The following is an 11192-nucleotide window of genomic DNA, read 5'->3' on the forward strand; positions in this document are numbered from 1 at the left end:
GTTCAGTAGTTAATGGATCCCAGGAAGAGTAGCTGCTGCATGTTCAGTATCTAATGGACCCCAGGAAGAGTAGCTGCTGCATGTACAGTATCTAATGAACCCCAGGAAGAGTAGCTGCTGCATGTTCAGTATCTAATGAACCCCAGGAAGAGTAGCTGCTGCATGTTTAGTAGTTAATGAACCCCAGGAAGAGTAGCTGCTGCATGTTCAGTAGTTAATGAACCCCAGGAAGTGTAGCTGCTGCATGTTCAGTATCTAATGAACCCCAGGAAGAGTAGCTGCTGCATGTACAGTATCTAATGGATCCCAGGAAGAGTAGCTGCTGCATGTTCAGTAGTTAATGGACCCCAGGAAGAGTAGCTGCTGCTTTTGCAACAGCTAATGGGGATCCTACTAAAATACCAAATATGTAAGCAGCCTTAAAATAACCCAATATATGTCAGAATAATTTTAAATATATGGGTCATGAGTGTTATGTCAGCTGTTATGACATGGTTATGATCGTGACGTAACGTGTTATGACAGAGTGTCAAGTGTTGCCGTTTGTTTACAACTTTGTACATGGATGATTTGTTTTTTTGTTTTTTTTCCTGAGATGTATCATTTTTTGCCATGCAAGGTTTTCTTCCCGACAGCGATGATAACATGATAGTACTTCCATTAACCCCTGATGTAAAAAATTGAAGGTGAATTTTTAAAAAGACTATGTTCCAGGCGGACGGAGAGCTCTCTGGGCAGCAGCAGGACTACGGGGCCACGGCTCTAATCAACAAGCCAGACTGCCCATCTGCTTCTCCTCAGGCTTGATCACTACCCCATATACCCTATTACCCCTACACTCTTAGCTCGAACCTCAGACGGGCAAAGGTAGGGGCACAGCCAACCAATAATCACCACACGCTTCCCTGTCATTATTCTCTTAGGAGTGAATCCTAGCTTCCTCTTTAGTTTCCCCATTCGACATCCGTGCATGACCAAGTCTTAAGTTAGGATTCACTCTCCTGAAACACCTTTCACTTTTGACCAGGAATTTCCTGGAAGCTTTGTACTACTAAAATAATCTTTAATTTTTTGCTAAAAATTGACTTTAGATGATCAAAGTTTTTTTGGGGGGGGGAAATAAAAACGTAACCCTCCACCCCTCATCTCAATCCTGTTGTTGCTCTATTTTCACTTCCCTCTAAACTTTCCACGCTCCAAATTACATGATTAGACACTGGTTATTTTCACCTACAGTATGTAGAATAAGATGTATGTGATAATCTTTTAACCCTTTAACCTTTATGTGTAGTTCCTATTACCTGTATGTGTATATTTATGTAGCGTGTTTTTGTTCTTTTAGTTATTTATCTGTTGTGTTGCTATGGATACTCAAACAGTTAGTCTGCTTGTGTTTTGCATCAGGATTTAAAAAAAAATATTCTGGTAACTTTCCCAGATTTCCTGAAATCCCAGTTGTAAGATGCCTAGAAATCAGAAGGGAATAAGCAGAGAATCCTCCAGCTGAGATCGCTGGAAAACCTGGGGATTCTGGGAAAGTTATTAGAATTTTGCAACCCTAATCAGAATAGTGTTTAGTTGGAATGTGATTGGTGGATTGTTTTTGATTGACAGGTCCCGTCAGACCCAGAGGATGGGAACATCTCTGCCCCCGCAGTCCTCGACGAAACCAGGTTTTAGAGACGGACGCTCTGCTGGACACACACACACACACACACCAGTTTATGACCACAGGCAGCCCAATTCTGATCTTTTTTTAAAACTAATTGGTCTTTTCACCAATCAGATCAGCTCTGAAAAAGATCTCACGTGATTGGTCAAAAGACCAATTAGTGGGAAAAAAAATTATAATTGGGCTGCCTGTGGAAACGCAGCCTAAGTCTTCCACTATTTATGCCTAATTGTACAAATACCATTTCTTTATAGAGAAATGTGTGTATGTATATGTTATGTATGTACACACGCACACAGTGCCTTGGCTTAAAGTATTCAGACCCCTTTGTCCACATTTTGTTGCGTTACAGCCTGCATTTAAAATTGATTACATTTAGATTTTTGGTCATAATGTCAAAGTTGAAATACAGTACCAGTCAAAAGTTTGGACATTCAAGGGTTTTTCTTTATTTTTACTATTTTCTACATTGTAGAATAATAGTGAAGACATCAAAACTAAGAAATAACACATATGGAATCATGTAGTAACCAAAAAAAGTGTTAAACAAATGAATATTTCAGATTCTTCAAAGAAGCCACCCTTTGTCTTGATGACAGCTTTGCACACTCTTGGCATTCTCTCAACCAGCTTCATGAGGAATGCTTTTCCAACAGTCTTGAAGGAGTTCCCACATATGCTGAGCACTTGTTTACAGAAATTCCTTCACTCTGCAGTCCGACTCATCCAAACCATCTCAATTGGGTTGAGGTCGGGTGACTGTGGAGGCCAGGTCATCTGATACAGCATACCATCACTCTCAAATAGCCCTTACACAGCCTGGAGGTGTGTTGGAACATTGTCCTGTTGAAAACCAAATTATAGTCCCACTAAGTGCAAACCTGCTGTGGCAGCCATGCTGGTTAAGTGTGCCTTTAATTTTAAATATATCACTGACAGTGTCACCAGCAAAGCACCACCACATCACCTCCTCCATGATTCATGGTGGGAACCACACATGCATAGATCCTCCATTCACCTACTCTGCATCTCACTAAGACACGGCGGTTGGAACCAAAAATCAGACCAAAGGACAGATTTCCACCGGTCTAATGTCCATTGCTCGTGTTTCTTGGCCCAAGCAAATCTCCTCTTCTTCTTGGTGTCCTTTAGTTGTGGTTTCTTTGCATGAATCAGGCCTTCATGGTCGAAATGTTGCAGTCTCCTCTGAACAGTTGATGTTGAGATGTCTGTTAAACTCTGAAGCATTTATTTGGGCTGCAATTTCTGAGGCTGGTAACTCTAATGAACTTATCCTCTGCAGCAGAGGTAACTCTGGGTCTCCCTTTCCTGTGGCGGTCCTCATGAGAGCCAGTTTCATCATAGCGCTTGATGGTTTTTGCGACTGCACTTGAAGAAACTGTCAACATTATAAAATAATTCCGGATTGACTTACCTTCAAAGGAATGGACTGTCGTTTCTCTTTACTTATTTGAGCTGTTCTTGCCATAATATGGACTTGGTCTCTTATCAAATACAGCTATCTTCTGTATACACCCCTTCCTTGTCATAATACAACTGATTGGCTCAAATGCATTAAGAAGGAAAAAAATTCCACATATTAACTTTTAACAATTCACACCTGTTAATTGAAACGCATTCCAGGTGACTACCTCATGAAGCTGGTTGAGAGAAGGCCAAGAGTGTGCAAAGCTGTCAAGGCAAAGGGTGGCTACTTTGAAGAATCTCAAATATAAAATATATTTTGATTTAACACTTTTGGTTACTACATGATTCCATATGTGTTATTTCTTAGTGTTGATGTCTTCTATTATTCTACAATGTAGCAAAAAGAGCAAAAATTAAAAAATAAAAAAAATTAAATGAGTAGGTGTTTCCAAACTTCTGACTGGTTGTGTGTGTGTGTGTGTACATACCGTATGTGTTTTTTAGCGAGATATATATATATATATATATATACTTTAAAAAAAAATCTCTCAAGGTTTCAGTTGCGTCAAAGTATTACTAAAACTATCCAAAGACATGGAACACTTTTCAAAATGTTTCCATTGAGCTTTTTGTTTTTGCTATTTTGTCTTTTTTTTTTTTTTAAATGCTCATATCTCCTTGGAGAAATGTTTTTACAAATGCTGATTACTTGTAAAAATATAAATTGACATATTGATGACCATAAAAAAAGATGATTATTTTTCTAAGGTGCATTATTGTTAACTTAATGAACGGTAGTATTGAGGATTGAGTATTGTTTTTTTGTTTTTTTTAATCTGTTACTTTTATAGTAACAACTGATTTATAGTTGTGTATAACAGTTGTTCAGTGAACATGCAGTATTTATTTACCTTAATAGATGTGACATGTCTGACATTTTGTTGTCATAAAGATTGCTTTCCTAAACTATTTCAGAGCCTTCAATGTTGAATCTGTAAGATACATTTTTATCATCACACCCTGCTAGCATAACATGCCTGCTGCCAGACTGGCCTTTTACAGAACGGATATACCTCATGAACACTAGGTGGCGACATTGTAATTCTGTGAACTAATAGTAAAAAGAATTCTCCAGGGACTGATGATGAAACCGCTCCACTAACATATATTAGACTAGGAGGGTTGCTAGACATCTTCCTTCTCCAGTGCTGTGACGGTAGATACGCAGTAGGTTTGGATTAAGGTGTTGCTAATACCACATCTGATTTGTCTTTCTTTGCAGTGGTGTATTATGGTTGAGTCCAGTTGCCTCAGGACTGATTCACAGAAACCCCTCCCTCCCTGATCCAGCCCCATCCCACACCCCCATCCCTCCCTGATCCAGCCCCATCCCACACCCCCCTCCCTCCCTGATCCATCCCACACCCCCCTCCCTCCCTGATCCAGCCCCATCTCACAGCCCTCCCTCCATGATCAAGCCCCTCCCTCCCTGATCCAGCCCCTCCCTCCCTGACCCAGCCCCATCCCACACCCCCATCCCTCCCTGACCCAGCCCCATCTCCAGTCATAACATTGACCGGTCAGAGGCCTGTTATGTCTATTGGAGACAGTAAAAGCACAGGGTGTGTGTGTGTGTGTGTGGTTTTTCCCATCAACAGCGCTGTTAGATGCAGGTGCCTTGTATTTGAGAACAAATCCACGTCAGGTGGTTACATCAAAGCCTGGTAGCAACGAGGCAGTTATCCCCAGGTTACGGGGAGACTGTGAGAGGATATACCCAGGGAGAGGAGCTCTGTGGTAGGGTAGAGGAGCTGGGCTGGACCAGCATATCATGGAGCCCGGAGGGAGCTTTGTTTGTGTTGCCTGTTCAAACAGCGGCAGGGATTGATGGTGCTGGCTGAGAGCTGTACTGTCCACGCCTGGCCTAGTGCTGGGCTGGACATAAACAGGACAGAGACAGGGAGCGAGGGGGATGTGACACATGAGAGATGAGAAGGCGAGACAGAGAATGAAGGGGGGATAAGGAATTAGAGAAAATGGAGGAGAAATTAGTGAGACCGAAAGGAGGAATGAATGAAATAAGTTAAGACATTTTAACTCTCAAATGATTGGTCATGTCGGCCTTCTTCACACTGAGTGTTGTCGACGTAGTCTAACTGAGAAGTGACAGTGAGTGGTGGTCTGGCTCTGTGCCAGAGGGATGTGGTTGATAACATTAAGTCCCTGCTCCTGGTTGCCTCCCTAATGGCACCCTATTCCCTAGATGGTGCACTACTTTGGACCAGAGCCCTATTCCCTAGATGGTGCACTACTTTGGACCAGTGCCCCATGTGACACAATTTGGGGGACACACATTCACCCAGTTCCCAGAAGAGATAACGATAATCCCACTGGGATTTGTTTTTGTTGAGTTTCCAAAGTTTCATTCTGCGTGTAAACAGCTGTAAGTCAATATATAGCATATACCTGGCAGAGGAGGCTGGTGGGAGGAGCTATAGGAGGATGGGTTCATTGTAATGACTGGAACGGAGTAAATGGAACAGTTTTAAACCAATGGAAACCATTTCATTCCTTTTTTTTCCTTCCAGCCATAAAATGAACCCGTCCTCCTATAGCTCCTCCAACCAGCCTCCTCTGATACCAGGAGTATTCCAATCTTACCCAGGTCTGGACTACTGCTGCTTTTCTGTTCTACCTAGTAATTAATTGCACCAACATGGTGTCCCAGGTCAAAAATCAGTCCCTGACAGAGGAAGAATGTAAAATAAAAAAGCAGTGGAACTGGCTTCAAGGTCCAGATTTTAATTTGAGGGTAATATACCATAGTAGCATATCCTACCTACCACATACCATCTGGAAGATGCTTGAAATCCACTCTGTTCTGCTGGACCTAGCAGAGCCAGTGCCAACTTGAAGGAAATCCTCCCTCCCTTTTCACTTGTCATTAACTTTCATAATCGCCTTCTATCTATAACAGGCCTGGGCAACTCCAGTCCTCGTGGGGCCTGATTGGTGTCACACACATCCCCCATGATCCCTAGCAAACACACCTGATTTAAACTAATTGCGTTCTAAACTAAAGATCATGATTAGTTGATTATTGGAGTCAGGTGTGTTACCTGGGGCTGTGGGGGTCAAAGTGTAACACCAATCAGAGGACTGGAGTAGCCCAGGCCTGATCTATAGGGTAGTTCATGTGTTCCGCTTTCCAGTGTGACAAGTTTGTTGCTAAGCTACACGGTGCCTCGAGTGGCTCCCTATAGTAGTGCCACCTATAATGCTCTACTTCAGACCAGGTTCCATGGGGTTCTGGTCTGAAGTAGAACGTTATATAGGGGAAATAATTTAGGACTCACACGGTCTGTTCATATGGCGCGTTTTCCAGTATGACAGCGCTAAGTCACACTCAACTACGTGGTGTCTGTCTCTTCCAGAAGCCTGTGAGTGTAATACTGTAGTACCAACAGCTCTTCACTGTAAAAAGTCTTCCCTGTGGCTCAGTTGGTAGAGCATGGTGTTTGCAACGCCAGCATGGTGTGTGCAACGCCAGGGTTGTGGGTTCGATTCCCACGGGGGGCCAGTACACACAAAAAAAAAATGTATGCAATGTATGCATTCACTACTGTAAGTCGCTCTGGATAAGAGCGTCTGCTAAATGACTAAAATGTACAAAGGAAAATCTCTCAACACATGAGAACAGCTCAGTGGCTTTAAAGGCACAATCTGAGATATTTTGACATTTTAATTTGAGAGTGGTTACATTTCTCAAGCCCTGGCCTCCACCACTTAAGTTGAGACCCCCGGGCTGGTGAAATGTAACCACTCTCTCAAATAAAATATCCCAGATTGGGTCTTTTTCAAGCCATCCAGTCGTCTCGTGTGTTGAGATTGAGAGCTGTTGGTTTGGAACACAAATTCCAGATTGTGGCTTTAAGTGTCACTCTCTCTCCTGTAAATTATGTCCGGGTTGATTAGTTACTGCAGTTGGGGCCTAATTTGTTCCAGCGTTGTGGCATGGTTTACCGCGTGTTGTTTTCTGGGGTTTTCTTTTATGGTGAGAAAAAAAAGGGAGCCTCCCTTTTTAAAAGGGGAAAAAAAAAACACTTCATGTTCTGAGGCTAAGCTACTGTTTTGGCTTTTAGTGGGGCGCTAACTCCCACCCATCTAGAGATTGGTCTGTCGATCGGTCTCTCCATTAAGCGATTTGTGGAGCCTGTATCCTGTACACGTTATGGAAACAGACTGTGATGCTGTTACACACACACACACACACATACCTAGAGATTGATCGATTTAGTTCAGTATGTACTCTTTACAGACCTGATGGAAACAGGGGTTATAGGATTAGGTTGTATAAGATGTGTTCTATTGTCTTTTATCCTCTGTGACCTCTCCTTACTATAGATCACCCCATACTGAACAGGCACATAGATATCACCCCATACTGAACAGGGACATGGATATCACCCCATACTGAACAGGGACATGGATATCACCCCATACTGAACACATAGATATCACCCCATACTGAACAGGGACATGGATATCACCCCATACTGAACAGGGACATGGATATCACCCCATACTGAACAGGGACATGGATATCACCCCATACTGAACACATAGATATCACCCCATACTGAACAGGGTCATGGATATCACCCCATACTGAACAGGGACATGGATATCACCCCATACTGAACAGGGACATGGGTATCACCCCATACTGAACAGGGACATGGATATCACCCCATACTGAACAGGGACATGGATATCACCCCATACTGAACAGGGACATGGATATCACCCCATACTGAACAGGGACATGGATATCACCCCATACTGAACAGGGACATGGATATCACCCCATACTGAACAGGGACATAGATATACCCCATACTGAACAGGGACATAGATATACCCCATACTGAACAGGGACATGGATATCACCCCATACTGAACACATGGATATCACCCCATACTGAACAGGGACATGGATATCACCCCATACTGAACACATGGATATCACCCCATACTGAACAGGGACATGGATATCACCCCATACTGAACACATGGATATCACCCCATACTGAACAGGGACATGGATATACCCCATACTGAACAGGGACATGGATATCACCCCATACTGAACAGGGACATGGATATCACCCCATACTGAACAGGGACATGGATATCACCCCATACTGAACACATGGATATCACCCCATACTGAACAGGGACATGGATATACCCCATACTGAACACATGGATATCACCCCATACTGAACAGGGACATGGATATACCCCATACTTGACTGGTGCAACATGCCTTGCTAACTTGCTGACCCTATGATGAAGACAGACAGTGATTGTGCAAGTAATTCTATAGCTAGCTAGTATTCTTCAAAACATTCACATTCATCAGATTTTCACACAGCCAGAATTACCCAGCGTTAGGTAGTTAGAAAAAAACCTGACACAGCTAAAAAAAAAAAAAAATGACTAAAATGTAAATGTAAAGCTAACTAGTTACTAGCCAGGAGAAAGCTTTATAAATGTAAAGCGAACTAGTTACTAGCCAGGAGAAAGCTTTATAAATGTAAAGCTAACTAGTTACTAGCCAGGAGAAAGCTTTATAAATGTAAAGCTAACTAGTTACTAGCCAGGAGAAAGCTTTATAAATGTAAAGCTAACTAGTTACTAGCCAGGAGAAAGCTTTATAAATGTAAAGCTAACTAGTTACTAGCCAGGAGAAAGCTTTATAAATGTAAAGCTAACTAGTTACTAGCCAGGAGAAAGCTTTATAAATGTAAAGCTAACTAGTTACTAGCCAGGAGAAAGCTTTATAAATGTAAAGCTAACTAGTTACTAGCCAGGAGAAAGCTTTATAGTTGCGCACGTTTTTTTCTAGCATATTAGAGTTTATTCACATTCATACACTTTTTAATGAAACGTACTTTGTTGTTTCCAACAACAATGACTTTCCTCCGGTGTGGTGACTAGTGATGGTGGTGCTGCACACAACTTGTCTTACTGCCACACTGCTTGAAACAACCCAGAGGGGGAACGAAGCAGTCGTCAGTGGGGGCAGGGAAGTGACTTTCGTTCCAGCAGCAGAGGCCTTTTCAAAATAAAAGTCCTTCAACAAATCCAGTGACTTGTTTTTCAAAATAAAAGTCATCGTTTTTTTTATTTTATTATTTTTATTGGGAGGCGGGGGCCATTTCCCCCTTGTCCCCCCCCCCGGCTCATATGCCCCTTGTCGAGAACACACTGTAGAACTTTGAAGCAGATTTGAGCTTCTTCAAAATACACACTTTACAGTGGCAAGAAAGAGGTATTTTTTGAAAGAAGAAGCAGAAAAAGCCTTTAATTTAACAACCCTCTTTTCTTGTGAAAGGGAGCGCCTGGCTTATGATATGTGTCCCGAATGACACCCTATTCCCTACGTAGTGCATATCTAGGGAATAGGGTTCAATTTTGGACACAGCCTATACCTTCAGAGTTGGTTTGTCCAGGTTTCTCAGGTTTCAAAGCTGGCCGTGCGATCAGAGCCTCAGAGCTGAGAGAGAGTGGGGTGCGAGCAAGAGAAGGTCTGTGGGACTTGGCAGCGAGCGTTGCAGCGGTCCTGAAGCCCCAGACTGAAGACCCTTTGAGGCACTAGAGGAACGTGCTTCGTAGTTTAAATAAACACACACACAGCCAAATGTACAGCCTGCCGCATGAATACACATTTCAGCCTGCTAGCTGCTACTTTTACAGGGATAGACATTTCATCTTTCAGCCTGCTAGCTGCTACTTTTACAGGAATAGACATTTCATCCTTAATTCTGCTAGCTGCTACTTTTACATGAATAAACATTTCATCTTTCAGCCTGCTAGCTGCTACTTTTACAGGGATAGACATTTCATCTTTCAGCCTGCTAGCTGCTACTTTTACAGGAATAGACATTTCATCCTTAATTCTGCTAGCTGCTACTTTTACATGAATAAACATTTCATCTTTCAGCCTGCTAGCTGCTACTTTTACAGGAATAGACATTTCATCCTTAATTCTGCTAGCTGCTACTTTTACATGAATAAACATTTAATCTTTCAGCCTGCTAGTTGCTACTTTTCTGTGATTTAGTTTGATTTGATCACGCGGCCCGCCGCACCCCATGATGCAACAGGAAGGAAAATGATGGCCTAAAACCTGTGTATTGTACCTGTATGTCAGGTAAAGTATTTCTAACCAGGAAAACCTTGTTAACTGGCCATCACATCATTATTCCTTTATATTTCTGATGCTTTTCCTTCCTGGCCCTGACCACCCTCAAGCTTCTTTTTAGTAATACAACCTTTGACCCTCTCCTAGACACTCCTCTCCAATGTTTTATTTCCGGCAGTGGCGGTTGGTGCCGTTTGAGATTAGGGAGGACCTAAAAAAAAAAATTGTCATTCATATTCCATTCATCCAGTTCAATGTAACAGCGATAGGTTTAGGCTACTACATGATACTCAAATTTTCCTTAATTAAACCCATCATTGAGGTTGCTACAACCTAGCCTATGAATGAAAGTTTATAAGGTAGGTGCACACAGGTCGAGAGAGAAATGTTTTTGTAATCAAGGTGACAGTGACACATTCAATACTGCCTTGCACACACTTGCCTGCATCTAGCTGATCTAGGGTGTAATCATTAGTCCAAACAGCTGCTAATGAGAGTTTCTATTGAACAAATGTAGGTAGGTTTATCCTCGTTTCTGTTCCGTTTGCTTCCGTTTTAAGAAACATTTTAACAGAATCGGCAGAATGAATACACACCTGATCACCCTTTCATAGCTGCCACATAGAAACTACATGATCTTTGCTCGTTGTATAATTCCTTCTCGCATCTAAGCGCGACCAGGTGAAAAAAACCTTTCCAAGCCAAACCTTCATTCCATAACCGCTAACCGTTGCACACAGCCTACGTCTTTGTCACGATATTAGCTAATGTCATAGTCAACATAGCTACTAGAACTAACGTGTTGCTAAACCCGCTACAATCGTGCAGTACAGTGTACAGAAAGCAATTTAGCAGTAACACATGCAGGCCCTGGTTGCAATA

General features: G+C 42.3%; 1 protein-coding gene across 2 annotated transcripts in view; it reads left to right on the forward strand.

Moving 5' to 3' along the window:
• Positions 1–1672, forward strand: part of LOC115151799 (feline leukemia virus subgroup C receptor-related protein 2) — a 55395-nt gene extending 53723 nt beyond the window's left edge. For both annotated transcript variants that reach the window (XM_029696158.1, XM_029696074.1), the window contains exons 10-11: positions 715–867; positions 1615–1672. In XM_029696158.1, coding sequence (XP_029552018.1) covers positions 715–807 — 93 coding nt within the window. In that variant the 3' untranslated portion in view covers positions 808–867; positions 1615–1672. The remainder of the gene's footprint in view (positions 1–714; positions 868–1614) is intronic.
• The last annotated feature ends 9520 nt before the right edge of the window (positions 1673–11192 follow it).

Source organism: Salmo trutta, chromosome 1 (genome assembly GCF_901001165.1).
Source record: "Salmo trutta chromosome 1, fSalTru1.1, whole genome shotgun sequence".
NCBI classification, from domain to species: domain Eukaryota; kingdom Metazoa; phylum Chordata; class Actinopteri; order Salmoniformes; family Salmonidae; genus Salmo; species Salmo trutta.